Below are 17,835 nucleotides of genomic sequence, written 5' to 3' on the forward strand. Positions count from 1 at the left end.
CTCTCTCTCTCTCTCTCTCTCTCTCTCTCTCTCTCTCTCTCTCTCTCTCTCTCTCTCTCTCTCTGTCTCTCTCTGCCCTTTTTCTGTTTACGCGATCTTAGGTGTTTTGCAATAAATGCATTGTTCTCACAAGCAAAGAATTACGTCGAATTACGATCCGCATCTGTGGGACTTTAAACGTCCCTTTAAACTGTCGTACTTTGAGATTTTAAATTCTCCGATCTTCGTAACGATAATTACATCGTGCTTCAGAGATGAAGGAGTAGAACCTTAAAATTATCGGAACGGAGAGAATGCTCGGCACCGATAATTGTACGTCTGATCGGGACGAATTTTTAGGGCTCAGGGCAGACAAGGCGGAGGACGAGCTGCCTCGGATTCCTTCGTGAATAGAATCCTGTGACGAGTGGCGCGCACGCTTTTTCGAGACATCCCGTAGTAGTGTAGTATAGTAGCGTTGGCTGTAATTGCTGCGTTGCCGTCGTTACTAGATCATCGGTGAGATTTCTCCCGGTATGCAAAACCCCATAAAGGAGCGTAAGGGCGAGAACGTGGCTTTCGTAAGGTGAGAAAAGGAGCGTGTCTTCGTTAACGACGATCCGCATTCCTGCGGGAATCGCTCTGGAAAATTCCTGTCCGCGACGGAGAAAGAATATCGAGCGATGTCCTGTTAACTTGCGCGTCTCCTTCGCGATCGGCTAACGAGCGACGATAGATAGAGATTCGTCGGTGGAAGGTGCCAGGATAAGGATTATCTCTGACTAACGATTATCAAATGAAGAAATTTTTATCGAGACATCATTACCTCTCTAGGTAACTCTGCACTGCACTTGTCAAAAAATGTTATACACGTTGGATTTTCCACTATAAAATTATCCTAGCCACTTGTTTTTTGTATCGTGTACTAGGTAGACCGTTAGATTCGCTATTTCTGTAGCAATTTATGCTACAATTTTAGTATAATTACCAAAAACGTTGTAAGAAGAAATGTAATTTTAACGTAAAATGTAATTGTAACTTTTACTACAACATTTTCTCCATGTACGTGTTAACGAAACCGATATATAAGCGTTAAATTATCCGTGCAATTTCGCGACGGCGTCGCGGCGAGGGAAACGCGACTCAAAGGACTCGAGTGCTCGTGCACGCTAAACTATTCGTCGTCCTATTAATGGATATTTATCTCCGGCGGATATACACGAGAAGCCGCGCCGATCCGACAAGGTTAATGAGCCACCGCAGCCGTCGCCGCTGTCTCACTCTTTATTCAAGTCGCAAATAAAAACAGCGAACGCGTACTAGTATTTCCTAGCTTTCTCTTGGCCGAATCACGCAACGCAATGATGCACTTTGAGCGACTGGTTGCATAAAATGCGACAAGATGTATCGACACTTAGAAACTGACACGCGAGCCACACCTGTTTGTCGCGCGTCTTTTAGCCAGCTAGATTTTTCTCACTCGGGGGAATTACGTTCCGCGCTAAACGCGCGTGCGATCGTCTCGTCGTGTGAAGACCCACCGGGTCGATAATTACCACGAGAACTACTTCATCAAAGCGCATCCCCAGCGCTAAATGATCAATATAACACTTTCACGGAAAAATAAAAAGGAACATTCTGTTCATACACGGAGAAATTATTATAGCTTTTTCTTCGTATAAATTTTTTCAAATTTACTACTATATTTATGTTTTTAGTAATGCAAGAAGTTTTTAGTAGTCAAGAAGGAGTATAATAAATTTCTCTACAAACATGATATCTTTTTCGTTTAATTGAGAAGGACTACCATTCCCCTATTAATCTTAGCAGATTTTTTAATAACACATTTAAGTCTAAAATATAAATATCACATATGAAATAAAAGACTAATCAATTACTTCAGAATGTCGATCTATTTCTCGGTGCAGAATTTTATACAGTAATTTTACTGTAAAACTCTGTATAGACTTATTGTTCACATAAATTTTGGGAAAAACATCTCTCATGCTCTCGAGTAAGAACTTTCGGGTCCTCCAATCTCCCGTAGAGTTCTAAGAGATTCGATCGAAGAGGTTCATAGAAGAACTTTTGACCCCCGCGACCTATATCTCGTTTTAATCGGCAACTCTCTATGACGTTCATTTATCCATCCGCGTGTTTGTATGTCGAACCGCCGGATCGTCGATATCGATATATAAAACGCGACACGTGGCCACCGTGCGCAAACCGCAAGGCGGCTTCGAGACACCCGGTAGCGGTCGAGTCGTCGTCGTTGTCGTCGTTGCTCGTCTAGAAACCGTTCACGCGATCTTTACCTCACCAAGATCTGTTTACTTGCTCGAGTCGCCTGACCGACTTGGATGAGTCGGTTCGCGCCGGAGAGTTGACGTACCAGTCGGCCGATTAACTTACTCCGTCGTGTGGTCGATCGTTCGGTTCGTTGAACTGGTTTTTGCGAAAACGCCGGCGAAAACCCGGGCAAAAAGCCCCTTCCCACACGAACGAGAACATGACACGGGAAATTTCGAGGTGTCGAAGAATTCCCAGAACGAGTCCCGCCGGTTCCGCGATTCGCGAGGACATAAGATACACACACACACACACACACACACATACACACACACAAGATACAAAAAATGCAATCATAATCTATATACACATAAAATAGGATATCTGACCGTATGTTCCATATCAATTTCCTGAACCTTTTGACCGATCTGTACCAAATTTGGCGTAGTTTCCCTCTGGGACTTTAAAGTGGAAAATATAAGTTATACGAAATCTAGACAACGTCCTTCTGATTTCATTCCCTAGACACTTTGCGATAATTTAAGGGGACTGGAGGGTCAGATTGTCTGAAAATCGTGCTTATTCTTTCACAATTTTTTATAACAAAATATGCTGAATGAATATGCGAAAGTGTTATTTTGACGTGTATTTATACAACATATAAAGAGAAAAAAATAATTTTGATGATCAAATACTCAATATTAGTATATGATACATGTATTTAAAATATATTTTGTTTTTCTTTTCAAGGTCGTCATTTTGCAGTAATATCCTGATTCTCGGTAGTTCAATTAAGCTGAATTTTAGGTAGAAAATTTCCGTAAGCTTGTCGTTATCGTGTGAATTCGTGAAAATATTTAATTTCGAAATATTAATTTTTTACTAACGGAAAGTTTTAAAAGAACGGAAAATTTAATAATATTCCATTAAGATGTTTGCAATTTTGTTAACTTTTACTCAATTTCTATTATAGTGGTTCACACGATCACGACAAGCTTATGAAAATTCTCTACCTAAAATTCAGCTTAATTGAACCACCTGACCCACATTGAAAGTCAAAATATTACTGCAAAATGACGACCTTGAAAAGAAAAACGAAATATATTTTAACTGCATGTACCATACACTTATATTGAGTATTTGATCATTAAAATTATATTTTTCTTCTCTTTATATGTTGTGTAAATAACACTTATACGCCCGGCGTATTGTCAAAATAACACTTTCGTATATTCATTCAGTTTGTCATAAAAAAATTGTGAAAAAAAACAAGCACGATTTTCAGACAATCTGACTCTCCAGTCCCCTTAAGTTTAGATGTTCTAGATACAAGTCCGGGTTATATAGATTATGTATATAGATTATGATCGCATTATTTTAGGATTGCAGGTATTCTAGATACAAGTCTGAGTAACGCCGTGTAACATAGCTAGTTCAGTATAAATATTCAAACTGTTATTTGACATATTCGCGGTAATGACAAGTCTTCAAATCTTTGGAAGACCTATACACAAATTGTTAAAATTTTTAAGATAAAATCACGTTTCAGAAAACTCTTTGAGAACATTTGGAGAAGAGGTTAAATTAAGAATAGATTTTTTCCCATTGTATATTGCGATATAATCCAACTGTCCGCGCAGTTCGAGATCGAAAGTCTCGGAGACGAAGGAACCGAGGTTCCCCGCTTCCTCCTCGGCGAGTAAGCGGTCTGTAGTAAGTCTACACCAGGCAATAGCGAGCGCGCAAAGGGCAACAAAACTCCAGGAACAACCTAATAAAACGGCGGGCACCGTCTGGAAAAACGCAAATCGCGTGGCGCACGCGAAATCTCACCTAGTCTAGGAAACGTCGGCGAAGATCCTGTTACTCGCAGGTGGAAAGTGAACTGCAGGATTAATAGGCCGAACACACATGCATGCATATGTGTGTGTACGTGCGCGTGCGGGCAAATCGCGCGTGTGCGGTCGACGGGATAAACGATCGACGGCGAAGAAAAGAGAAGAAAAGGGAAGAAAGGAAAGAAAGAGGAACGAGATCGAATATAATCAACGATTCGCCGACGGCGAAACACGACGAAGTCGCCGATCGGAGATCGCGCGACGCGCGAAATGATATTGTAATTCTTGCGACGAGAGCGGCCACTTAAGCGGCCCTCATACGATCCGTATCGTCGCGTCGTATAAGCCCACTCGCGTCCCTATAAATCTCAATTCAGAGAACGAGATTCGGCATCGTAGCCGTGACAGCCGTCTGCTTAGCGCTAAACAGAGCGCCGGAATTAGCTGTTCGTTCATTTCGCCGGCAGGCAAAGCCGATTCTTCCTTGCTATAAATACTTTTTAGAGGCTGTAATCTCTCGCAAATTCGCCATACTCGATGTTGGATATACTTTTCGTTGACATTAAAAAATGTTTTAAATTCTGAGACTTAGAAAAATTCTATGTCGCACTTAGATGCAGTTCTTTTGAATTTCACTAATGAGCTCCTGAGCTCCAAAATTTTAGCCCTACTTTCGACCTGAATTCTCTATCATCTGCTTATTCTGAAGGATCTCAAGTGTATATATACACATGAAGACTGAAGTTCTTGATTTTTACTTGGCGTCTTTAAGTGGCGCAAAACGAAAGAAAATGCCACTTGTAGGATTAAAGAGAACTTCTCGATAACGCCAATAGGTTAAGTAGAATCAAGAAAGATTAATATGCGCAGTACTCATGGAAACTGAAGTCTTACTTGGCACGTATAAATGGTAGAAAATGTGCAAAATGCGCCACCTAAGCGAGTTCTAAAAAGAATCTCTCTTCAAAGCTAGTAGATTAAATAAAATCAATAGAGGTTAATATATATGCTTCAGAGTGTCAAAGTAGAGGTAAATGGAAAAATAGGGTAAACAATTTTTATCTGAATCAAGTCATAATTTTAGTCCTACTTTGACCGGAATTTTTAATTCTGAAGGATCAGTGTACGTTTAATACGCATAGAAACTGTAAGTCCTACTTAGCGCTTCTAAATGGCAAAAAAAAACGCAAAAAATGCTACGTGTAGGCTCTAAAGAGAGCCTCTCGAAACTAGTAGGTTAAGTAGGATCGAAAGATGTTGATACAGGCTTAAGAGTGTAGAGGTTAAATGGAATATTAGGGTCGAAAGAAGGATCGAAATTTCGACTCGGGGTACTAACAGAAACATCGATCGTGTGAGAGCCCCTTAAGATGCCAATCGGCGAAGTGTGCCAGACTTGCGAGGTCGAATGGAAAAATGGGCCAAACATAAGCGCGACATTACTCGTGAATAAACACAATTCGTTTTTTTTTCTCGACTTTGTCGACGCGGGAAAATTGCTTCGTAACATTCGTCCTGACTGCCGACGGCTGACCCGTGGACAATAATAATTACTCGGCGACGTACAGAAACGAGTCGACTCCGTGTAGCGGCTTCATCTAGTTCTCCGCCGACGACTCATAACTCAACGGAGGACAATCGAGCTCGACCGTAATCGAGCGTAGCGGGATAAACAAGATCGCAAACACACGATCCGGAAGGACGTATCTCCGCACCGATTAAGCGGCGAAAAATCGCGCCGCCGTTGATTTATTAATAATTACCGTTTTTACGGCGCCCGGAGCGAGGCGCGTACGCGCGTTTTATTTGCTCGTATATCACCGCCGGCTGGAGGATCATCGGACGTTACCGCCAGTGCACGCCCGCCTCTTACGAGACCGTTAATCATATTTGTAACAATGTGATTTACGCTTACCGAGCGTGATCCAGATCTCTCTTGTTGCCGAGCAGGAGGGCGGTGAAATAGGACGGCAGGCGTAGATCCGCGAGTTGCTTGAGAAGTCCCCTGGCTTCCTGAAAGCTACGCTTACATGTCACGCTGTAGACCACGACGAAGGCCTCGCCCCATCGTATGTGCGAGTACAGGCAGCCGTTCTCCTGGAACAAATCGATAGAACACATCGATCACTACGACAATCAACGGAGAGACAGAGGGGGAGAGGGAATCAAGAATCGGATTTAATTCGACGTGTCTTTGCCTGGGGACAGCTATGGAGGATATCACTATTTTAATGCGGGACACCTCGTCTTTATCAGAGTGAGAGATCTTTAGTAAGGGGAAAGTGATCCGTAGTAAATATAAATTTGTTTCCTGCACGCAATGTGTCACTCTCTGCTGCACTGTGAGCAAAAATATCTGAGAATTAAAACATACTTATTTGTAGAGAGTACTAATAACACATGCCCAGACAACATAATCTAAAATCGGGACATAAGACGTCTTAAAGATCATCTTTAAGATGTCTTTCAGACGATTTACATATAAATGTCTTTAAAGCGTCTTAAAGATTATCTTTAAGACGTCTTATGTCCCGATTTTAGATATTATGTTGTCTGGGTGTTTACTTTCTAATATATAAAATGTTTTTCAAATACGAAAATATACATTTCCTCAAAACTTTCTTAAAACTTATTATTTATTATACTTAACCCTCTTTGAGCGTACATATTCGGAAAATGCCAAATTTGTACCAATTTTTTATTCTTTTAATTTAAAAAAAGAAGATTCGAAATTTGGCGATGACGTTATAAGAGTCGATAAAAAAGTAGTGAAAGAGTGAAAAATTGATTTACATTTGATTGTATTCTGAAAAAATCACTTTTTGAAAAAATCAAATTTGTATCACAGCGCGCTCGAAGGATTAAGTAAATAAATTTAAATAAATATACTATATTAGTATCTACCGAGTAAAAATATTATACAAATATTTCTTATTTTTATATATCTTTTCTCTCAGTGTATTTGAAACGTTCTTAAAAGTTCGTTCGCGTTTACAGCTTCTACATCTTGCGTATATTTACTTATTCATTTATTACGGAAAACTTTACGAGTAGGTAAACATATCACACACGGCTGTCGCTATATCTGATGTGGATGACTACAAGAGGAGAGACAAGAAAAGAAGAAGGAAGCGCGTTGAAAATTTGCGGCGTCGATTCTTCAGGTCGCGTCCGTAAATTTCAGTCATCACCTAAACTGCCGCGCGCATCCGGCGGGAGACTCTGAATTTTATAGACCGAGATAAATATATACGTCTCCGCGTGCGCGTATTTACGGGCGTTATTTACGGTCAAATCTGTCGAATTAACATTGCGTGTAACGCGCTCGTAAATAAACGCCACGGGAACCTCCGACAACGCACGCTCCCCTTTCACGCCGGCCCGCAATGTTGCAACGTCCCGGGAGGATTCGTCGATGTCCGGCCTTTTAAGAAAAGGAGGAGAGAAAAAAAGAAACGGAAAAAAGAAAGAGAGGCGTTAAAGTCGATCGTATCAAAAATTACGCGGTTTTACCCGAATAAACATTCGTCTCTGGGTTTAACGATCGCCACGATTTATGGTCACTTCGGATTTATGGATCTTCGTTCATACGTTGAGATTACGCAAGTCCGGGACTTCATGAAACTTATGAACTTACGGGAGTGGGAAACTCGATGCACACCACGGTCGAAACCTCCAAGTTTATACAACGACTCGGAATGTTTCGAGGTATCGAATCGTAAAATTACGATACTACGGGACTCGGAAGTTTTTCAGATAACCGTTGCGATTTATCGTTGCGAAAAATTCTTGGCCCGCGCGTGTGAAACTCGAGAGATTCAATTTCCCTAAGTTCGCTCGATTCTTATCTCCTCAGCGGTGACATTGATTAAGAAATCTGGCCCGTGCGTTACCTTAAGCGGCCACCAAATCTGCCGCGACGTCCTCGACGGCGTAGACGTCATCGACGTGAAACGGCAAGGCGTGCATCTGTCGCGTCGTCGCAGCGCAAGCCCGAATCGCTCATAAATATTTATTGATCGATTGTATTCGAGGCAATTGAACGCGATGCCGGAATTGCGTGTCGCGCGTGTCGCGCGAGTGCATCGACGACGTTGTGCAACCCGCCGACGACGTTATTCGTCCAGTTATGAAATAATGCAAAACACCTCTCCCGATTAAGCAACGCGTTTAATGCACTTCACGTCGCGCAATTTCGTGGAAACGCAACGTAATTATTCACTGACAACGTGTTTCCTCGCGGTTAAACTCGATAAGTAAGCAAGTTTGGTCCGCGCGCGCTAACCAAACCCAATTTACACTTTCTTCCAGTCGAGTTCTTTAGTCTAACGTAGTTTCTGTTGAAATATTAGTACAGAATGTAATTTTTGGGAGAGTAATTGATTGATAAATGTTTCTGAACGGAGCAAAAGTGGAATATTCGTGAAGCTAACTCTTGCCAAACTCATAGCGAAGAGAATACACTCGAAAGGATGCTCCTGCAGTCACAGCAGAAATTATCTACATACGAGAAATTCGCTAAGATGAATAAATGACAAGCAAACACTGCAGTATCGCGTGTGTTTTGTATTTAATCGATACAAATGATAGACGCAGAAGTTCTATCGAAACTGTTTGTAAAATTTAACAAGAAAATCTCTCTCTGCGGCTTCCGCCATTTGAATTTCAAGGCTAGTCACATTTCTTATGAAAGAGACTGCAGTAGACAAGGAAAAACTAATGGGAGAGACAAACGAATGAATAATCTTCATATCCATCTAAATTTGCTAGATATTGCAGATATCACTAGAATATTGCTGCTATAGATTCTACCTACTACGAGAAATTTTCTAACAAGTACAAGAAACAGTGATAATTTCCACTGTGAACATTTAGAATTCTGCCTGGATCAGCGAGACATGTTTTTTACGTGAATTTTCATGTCGTTTAATTTAATATACACATGTAGGTGATCAAAACTGAAGATCGGTTACGCTTCGTAAAAAGCCCTAAAGCTATTTAGGCGGGCGGGGAAAGGTACCCGCAGACCGTAATTTCCGATCGGCGGTCGTCTTAACGACGCGACAGTTAACAGGACACCCGATAGGACGAAACGATCGTGCTGTCCATTCGGAATCGATTCAAGTGGGCGAGAACCGCGCGCTTTAACACCTACGCGATCCCGCCGGATAAGCAACGATCGCCCCGACGAAGTTATGTTTCTTCGTGTTCGTGCCGCAGATAACGATCCCCAACTATTCACCTTTATAGATAGCGCCAATATCCTCGGCTAATAATGCTCGCCGATTAGAAGGCCACATATTCCGCATAAACGGCATTCCAAGGGATCACTGGATATCCGAGGATATCCGTGCCCTTAAATATTAGTCCTGTGATTCACGCATATGATACATTCCGCGATATAAAGTGATATTTCTCGGCTCTTTGCAGCATCGTGAGACACATATATCTAGAAATATGTCGACAAATAAAATGTCGTTTATTATGTTCGGTAAATATGCTTGTCTAATGAAACATGACTGCGCGGATTAAAACTCAAAAATTTTTTTCATAATATTTTTTAGAAAGAAAAAACAATTACAAGGTTGAGAAATGTCAAATTTGCTTTTATATCGTGCAATCACGGATTTTCAGTACGGCTTTGTTCGAGTCGCTGCTGTCGTTTGTATCCCGCCAGCGAGGCTCTCGCGTATTTCGGAGTAGACTCTCCGTTTCTGTAACTGAACGTAACCGAGCCCACGGTGTAAATCGAGCCTCGGAGGCAGGAGACTATGAACGTGGATCAGCGTGCGCCAAGAAGTATCTTTTCTTCGCGCGACAATGCACGTTTCCACGAAAGCGACACCAGCTCGACGCCGCGGGACGCCGCGTTATTGCCCGGCCACTGACAATGAGTTACAGTGTTATTACTCGTAGTTTTACAACGATAGGGTTCCTACCGGGTTCACCCTCCGAGAGAGAGAGAGAGAGAGAGAGAGAGAGAGAGAGAGAGAGAGAAAGAGAGAGAAAAGGATATTACTAACAGTAACTTATGGTCAATGTAACGAGCGAATACTTGGCCGTCCCGAGTAGAAGAGGGTGAAGCGAGAGAAGGTAAAGCCAATAAACTAAATTATCGCTGGAACACTCTGAATCGCGGTGTGATTGGCCGGGGTGTTACACGAGAGAGATTCAGTTTACGAGCACGTCTCACGTATGGACGAGTCGAAGAGCCGACGGACTATTTTAGTTTTTTAGTGATACGTGAAGAATTAACGTCTGAACGACTTCTTTCTCTTCGAGGGAACAAGTCGAGACCACGACGCGCAAATTACACGGAATAAATAAACAAATAAATAAATAAATATTTATTTAGCGCTGTGACGATTGCGGGAAGATGGATAGCTGCAAGAAAAAAAAAAGAGCTACGACAGCGAGAATCCGCGTATGATAGCCAAATATCGTTGAAAACATATGGATATACAAGAATATAACTGCCAGTAAGCATATATTTGCTGTGAAATCGACGTAGTGGCAACACAGTGACAGAAGCTTTAGTTAAAGCAGCAAATTTTTGGTTACATACAACGACAAATATACTTTCGGCAAATCATTATCAGCTGCGGCAATGAAATCACTTATTTCCGTGTATATTATAATAAGAGACGCACAATAAACCTATAATAAAGTCTGCCAATGCACAAATTATTGTTGTGTTTAAATGTATCTTGAACTTGTCAGACGATTGTTTAGCGCATCGTCCGTAAATACTACCGCGAAAAACAATCCGCGATACTGCGCACGCCGCGCTCTCTTTGTTTCCCCGAGCACGGTAATCACTATTTTCGGAAAAACAAGGAAAGCTAACGCCATCATCGTCGCGAGATGTACTCGGGCATGCGTGTCGACGCGTTTACGCGGCCTGTTTGCACACTTGCGCACCGTCCAGAAATTAAGATAAGCCGATCGACAATGGAATTTCAATGTCGAGTCGTAGCTGCGTCATCCGGACCGATTGCCGATCGTCGGCGTATCGCGGGTGTAACGACATGTGGAAACATATTTGGAGAACTCCCGCGTGGACGCAGCGAATTAATGAGGTGAACAGAAAGAGAGATAAAAGTTACGAAATTAAGATGTGCGTGCTCCAAAAAAGGAAAAGAATGAACGCTTCTGAATTCGTAACGCTCGATTGAGCTGAATTTTTCATAATTTGATAACGTCAATATCAATTGTAGAATCGCCAACTTTTGTCGCGCGTGTCCTTGCGTATCAGATAAAAATATTACACTTCAGAGAGAAATATTATATCATTGGAGAAAAAGATAACAGATCTGTTTTTTTAACTGAACTGCCTGAACAATAAGTTAGAGTGAAACAAGGTATATTTCTCACTCTAACTTATTGCACCAATTCAGAGTTCAGTTAAAAAAACAGACATAAAATATTTCGTATAATCTTAGTGATAAAATTTCCACATACACACATACATACACATTCGCCAATTTCAGGAGAGACAAAAAGGGTCGCTCAGACCGCCGTTAAAGCTAATCGATCCTGACGAATGTACTCACTCTCAGGAGAGAAGAGAGTTTCCCGGCTGTGATTTAATACTCGGAAGATTAAATTGGTAGAGAAATAAATATTGCAGCACTCGGGGCGACATGGAAACGAGGATGCCGGCCACGTTCGTCCGGTACCAAAGCACCGTCCGAAACACCGTCGTTGCATTCCGTCTTCCGTTGCCTCCTTCTCTCCTCCTCCTCCTCCTCACCTACCTCCTCCGTCCATTTCTCCCCCGGGGGCAAGGAGGGCACGCGCTTAATTATCAATTACCTACGGCCCTCCCACGAAAAAGCAATCGCAATTACGAGCCGGTCACGAGGCCAACGGAGGTACCGACGCGGCGGACTCCGGCTCCTTCCCTTCCTCCCTTCCTTCCTCCCTGCGTGCGTTCGTTCCTTCCTTCCTTCGTTCGTCCGTTTCTCCCTCGCCCCACTCGGAGATTTATTTCGTACGTGCACGCGGATGAAGAACAATGCGAGAATTGGGGAAGTGTGTCACCGGGCTGCGCGCTGCACTCTTCATATTCGCCAGGCGGAACACACCTGGGCACCACGCTGCGGCGCGCAGCATCCCGTAGCGGGTTGGTCCGAGAGATGAGGTATGATTGATACTTTATTGCGGCCGGGCACCATTGACCCGCAAAGCCATATGTAGATTGCGAGAAACGAGACGCGCGAGATGACAACAAAACAAAACGAGATAAGGGAGGGACGGGGGAAGAGGAGGGGGGGGAGGAGGAGATGGAGAGAGATAGAGAACGAGGAACAGGAAGGGAGGGAAGAAACGGGAGAGGGAGGGAGACAAGAGACGCGGGGGAGGGAGGAGGAAAAAATTAATCCGCCAAAAGTGGAACGTCCGCACGCACGCGCGCGCGCACACGATTGGTCCGGAGCGAGATGAAGTACGATTGATACTTTATTGCGGCCCGAGACATTGACCCATATATCGAAATTATAGACTGAATAATCGTATGTAGATTGTAAAAATGCAAACGTACGCGCGACCGGTTGCGCGAGCGTCGCTCGCCCGGCGCTCGTTGTTAATCAACTTTCCCTTCTATATCAGCACGATCGCCACGGGATTAATCAATTAGTCGTGCGAGATAGAAAAGAATATTCGGCAAAGAAAAGCGCGAGTGTGCGGCGAGTCGATCTTTTTGGTCATTCTCCTCGGCGCGAAATATGACAAAGTGCGAACAGCGCAACGCAACGACTTCGCGAGGTTATTTCGACGACCCATTCGAAGGGAGAACTCTGTGTTCCCAACATTTCATCCGCAATGGCAACCTGAACTATTATCCAGCGGAGAAATGGTAAGACGACCAGCTGACGTGAGAATATTTACAGGGGCAACGGGGCGGCAGCGACGGCGGCGGCGGCGGTTGGTATAATGATATAAATCGGCCTTATAAATGGTTTCCGCGGAGCTTATCTCGTCGGGGAGATTTACGTGACGAGGAACAATGCACGATGGAAGTATTAATCGCGGCGGTCGACGAGGTCGAAAGCCAGCCGAGCCAGTCGGCAGCCACCTACCCATTTGTTGCTCGACTTCCTACGTGGCCGATTCCATGAGTGCGCCTACCTGAACTCCCGTGCCCTTGTTAGCCGGTTATTATTATACCCGTAGAACACCTACCGCGATCCTCGTGATCGATATTGCAACAAGAGAGTCTCTCGGAAGCCAAGCGGAAATTCTATGAAACTCGACTCGAGCAGCCGCGCGCGATCGGCTCTTGACTGACTAACGCCGTTTGATTGTGCAGGAAAGTGCGATCACCTGCACGCTGCTACTCTCGAGCTTTGTGTCTGAGGGATCGCCAACGTCCGGCAGGGTGTGAACCTTCGAGATTCCGAACGCGCGACCCGGAGACCTCGAGGAAATATAATCGCCGGAAATTTTCGAACCTGTCTGACTTATTGCGTATACAATTCGAGCATCGCCAGTCTTTCTCGAAACATTGAACAAGCCGGTTAACACTTTATATTCGCAGCTTTCGGGATCGCGCGCACAGACATTTCCGGAGAAATCGACACGTTCGCGCTGCGCGAATTAGAATCGAGATTTGAGTCGAGCACGGATTAAAATCGAAATAAATCATCTCGTGCGTCACGGACTGTCCTTCTCGGATGCAAATGAGATCTAAGAGTGCGTTCACGCCATTTATCTTGGCAGCCGTGCCAGTGGAGGCCTACCAGATACCATAGAAGGCAACGACAACCCAACAAATAAAATTATCATCCGTCTAATGCCAACGTACACGTTATAGCTTATCAAATAGATGCAGCAATACGAGATCGCATTATAATACCGAGGTGCACGTGCGTATACTTGTGAAATCAATGACAATTCGATACATATATTGAGTGAGAAAGGAAGAAAGGGAGAGAGAGAAAGAGAGTTGTTTGTTGACACCCTGAGACAAATTCCCTAAAAAAAAGAAAAGAACCAAAAGTAAGAAAAGGATATAAAAGAACAGGAATACACAAAAAAATAAAGTTGATATTACAGTAAAATGACGCACGCAAGGAAAAGGAAATTAAAATATAAAGATATTTATAAAAAAAAAGGAAACAATAAAGAAGAAAGAGAGGACAAAATCTAAAAATCCCTGAGAAACAATATCCTAGATAACAAAGCTTGAGAAGCTTTCAAAGCACCAGCTTAGTATCTTTGCTTAGTATCTTAGCTTGTCTGAGAGGTCTATAACTTTGGAAGCTTTGAGTTTTAGAATCTCGCAAGTTTGGAGTTTGAGTATATTAGCATAATTTAATACAACACGGTTGGGAAGCGAGCAACTTTGCTGGCAGGCACCCGACGAAGACGATCCGACACTGTTTAGCGTAAAATGGCGCTCGGTGCAGCTGGAAGATTAATTAAGCTCAGCTTCATGAAGACATGGCATTAGCAACAGTCAATGACGGCAAGAAGTGTCCCAGGCATTCGAGAGAAGAATTTATAGCCGCTTCTCGAGGGTCTTGTGAACGCAGCTTAAGGCGCGTGCCACTGTCACTGTGGCGGGTGCACAGTGACAGTCCGCCCCAACGACTGTCTTCGTTAGTAATTGACATCACGATCGCGGATCCGCACGCCTGTTCGTCACACAGATACATGTATACGCGCGCGCGTGTACACACACACACACACACACGAGCACCCGACCAGGGACCGGCTACAGGCTACAAAAAGAGCCTCATCGGTTTCCTTTCGACCTGTCGCTTGACGCGTGCCTAAGGCGCCATTTTGCACGTCGCTAATTGCTATCGGCGATACCACACGTCGCGCTTTCCAAGAAAAACTATACGCACGAGAAACGTAACGACCAGCCGGTAAATCGTCAACGTCACCGAATTCCTCCAATACTACGTGATCTCGCTGGCACACACAACGCGCGCGTGTGTGTGTGTGTCAATGTGAATCTCGTCGATGTCGCGGAAGGGAAAAGCAAGGCAGGTCGTTCGCGCTTTTTGTCGCGCAATAAGAAGACGTAATCGGTAGGGTCAATTGTATGTGTCTCGACTAAAGAAAACAACTTTGGAATTAAGGGAAAGAGAGGAAGGGAGAGAGAGTGAGAGTGTGTGAGAGGGGGGGAAAACCAATTAATACACGCGCAGAAAATTTCACGAGCGGACGAAGAGTCGTTCACCCTAGAATGCATCAGCGGGTGGAGCTCACTCTCTAAAGTACAGTGTTCTTCACTAAAATGCTATACTTAAAACTGCTGGTTTAGTTATAAATATAGCACTGTAATCACAGTAAATTCTCGCTCTGAAAGAATCAGTAAATAGTAGCGAATGTTCCTATTATTGATACGAACACAGATAGTATTATTACATGCAAATCACGTGAACGCCGTTTTTTGTCACAAACGCAGAAAATTGAATTTGGCACAGCGTGTAACGAATTAGCGTATTATCTATAGATTTTGCAACGTGAAATTTTCCTTTCACTGCTCAAAATCAATTAGATACAGGATGGAACAGTTAAGTGGGAATGTTTTCACTGAAAATTGGAGAGTATTCACTGATCATCAGTGAAATATTCCTTCCACTGCCTTAGTCAGAAACATCTTCCCTGATTCATTTTAAAACAGCATACTGTTATACGTTTTATAACGACACCACCTGCACTCTTCTCCGACTGAATCTTTTTCCCGACCAGTTTAATCTCTTCGAGCCAGCTTCACAAGATACACACACGCGTCCTCCTGGATGCGTATCTGAACCGATAAAAAATACAAAAATAATATTATCGCGGGAATATAAATTTTAAATATTTCCCCAAGTGATTTGTGTCTTCGGCACGTTTTAACGCTTGCGTCTCACTTCTTTCTCGTAGAATCGCGTATCGCAGGATTAACGATTCCGCCTCTCACGACTCTACCCGACACATGTTTCCGCGCTCTTGGACGAAACATTTTCGCTACAATCTTCTGGCCGCCACGGTCTTCTTATTGCAAACTTAATGAGCTGGATCGGGACTGCCCATCGCATTAGAACGGTATTCGTCATTAACATGACGCGTAAGACGGCCAAAGGTATGGGCGCGTTAAACTGGCACGAGCGGCTGCAAGCACGTAAACGCTCGCGTGAACATAAACGCGTTCATAGACGTCGCCGTCGAGGGACTGCGTATATTTTCGGCCTCTTTCCTTCTCTCCCTTTTCTCCCCCCGCTGCATCCACCTACAATTATTATACACGAAGCGGAGATATTTACGCGCGTGCTCTGCCCCGACGCAACTACATTTTCCTTCTTGACTGCGCGATGATGTATGTTCTCGTTATTATAGCGGTGTTTAACATTCATTATAAGGAAGAGCGCGTTACTCTCCGCAGGATGGCGCGAACGTTCCGCTGCGGTGCCTCCGAATTTCACTCATAAATCGACGATCGCGCGCGCCAGCGTGAATAATTTAGGCGCTAATTAGGCACCGCGACTATGACTGGATTGGAAATTTCATGCTAATTTCACGCGCACGCCGGCGAAGACCGGTCACGCTTTGTTTCCGCTAAATCGTTTCGAGCACGTCAGGCGTTACGCACACCGCGTGCCACACGCGTTCGCGTCACCAAACGTGAGCGAAGAATATCAAACTCTGCATTTAGGAGTTGCAATTTGTATGAAGTCGGATTAACATATTAACATGTCACGTGTTCGAAGGAAAGAGAGAGAGCGAAGGATAGAAAAAGAGTAACACTTAAATCCCTCCAACGATATTGTCATAAATTTAATAATCGCCGAAATCTCACTATTATTTTAAAGTGAATCAGTAAAAATGTTTCTGATCAGAACTGAAAAGGACTGTTTCATCAATGATCAATGAGTATTCACTGATTTTCCATTTTACACTGTTCCGTCTTACAGATTCGGACAAATAAAATCTCGCTGCAAAATTTGTAGTACATATATTCGTCATACGCGTGCTATACGCTAAGAGAAAAAATATCTAAAGAGTAGAAATGTTTATTCGCGAAGAGTACTCTTTTAAAATGAATCAATGAAACATCACTGAAAACAGTGAATATACACTGATTTGCAGTTATAAGTTTTTGCACTGAAAGTGCTCAGTGCTATACTTATAACTGATATCAGTGACTATTCACTGATTCACTTTAAGAGTACTAATTAAGTAAATAACATTTGTTATTACTTAATAATATTTGTTTATATTAATCTCTATATATAAATATATATAAATATATATGTGTGTGTGTGTGTATATGTGTTTTTCTGTATGTTCCTTGTTAACTCCTAAATCCTTTAGCCGATTTGGACTAAATTCTGCATAATTACTCTCTAGAATCCTGCGGAAAATATTAACTACTTAAAACCTGAACATTTCACGATCTCACCTTGATTTCATCCCCTTGACACTTTGTGATAATTTAAGTTTAGACGTTCCAGAAGCCTGAGCCGGACAATTTAAGCTAGTACAGAATATTTTTAGAGAACGTACATTTTTTTCTTAAAACTCAGCTTTCCATGAAAGCAATTGTCTATTCTATTCAAACGAGAGAAGTTAGATTTAAGTAAGTACGCTATTAATACCCACCGAATAAATGTATTTTATTTTTTAGATATTTTATGTCGATCCAACTATGACTGATATCAATTGCAAGTGAAGTGAGACACTGTCTCAGTGAAGAATACACTGATCGTGCTTCGGAGAGCAGTCGCGAAAC

The 17,835-nt window shown here is 43.0% G+C and overlaps 1 protein-coding gene across 2 annotated transcripts in view; it reads right to left on the reverse strand.

Moving 5' to 3' along the window:
• The window catches only part of LOC116844807 (ras-related and estrogen-regulated growth inhibitor-like), a 63,861-nt gene that overhangs the window by 6,714 nt on the left and 39,312 nt on the right, over positions 1 to 17,835 (reverse strand). For both annotated transcript variants that reach the window (XM_032816855.1, XM_032816854.1), the window contains exon 5: positions 6,022 to 6,203. In XM_032816855.1, the coding sequence (XP_032672746.1) occupies positions 6,022 to 6,203 (182 nt within the window). The remainder of the gene's footprint in view (positions 1 to 6,021; positions 6,204 to 17,835) is intronic.

This window comes from Odontomachus brunneus, unplaced genomic scaffold, assembly GCF_010583005.1.
Source record: "Odontomachus brunneus isolate Ranch 3 - 2012 unplaced genomic scaffold, Obru_v1 Obru_scaffold_047, whole genome shotgun sequence".
Taxonomy (NCBI): Eukaryota; Metazoa; Arthropoda; class Insecta; order Hymenoptera; family Formicidae; genus Odontomachus; species Odontomachus brunneus.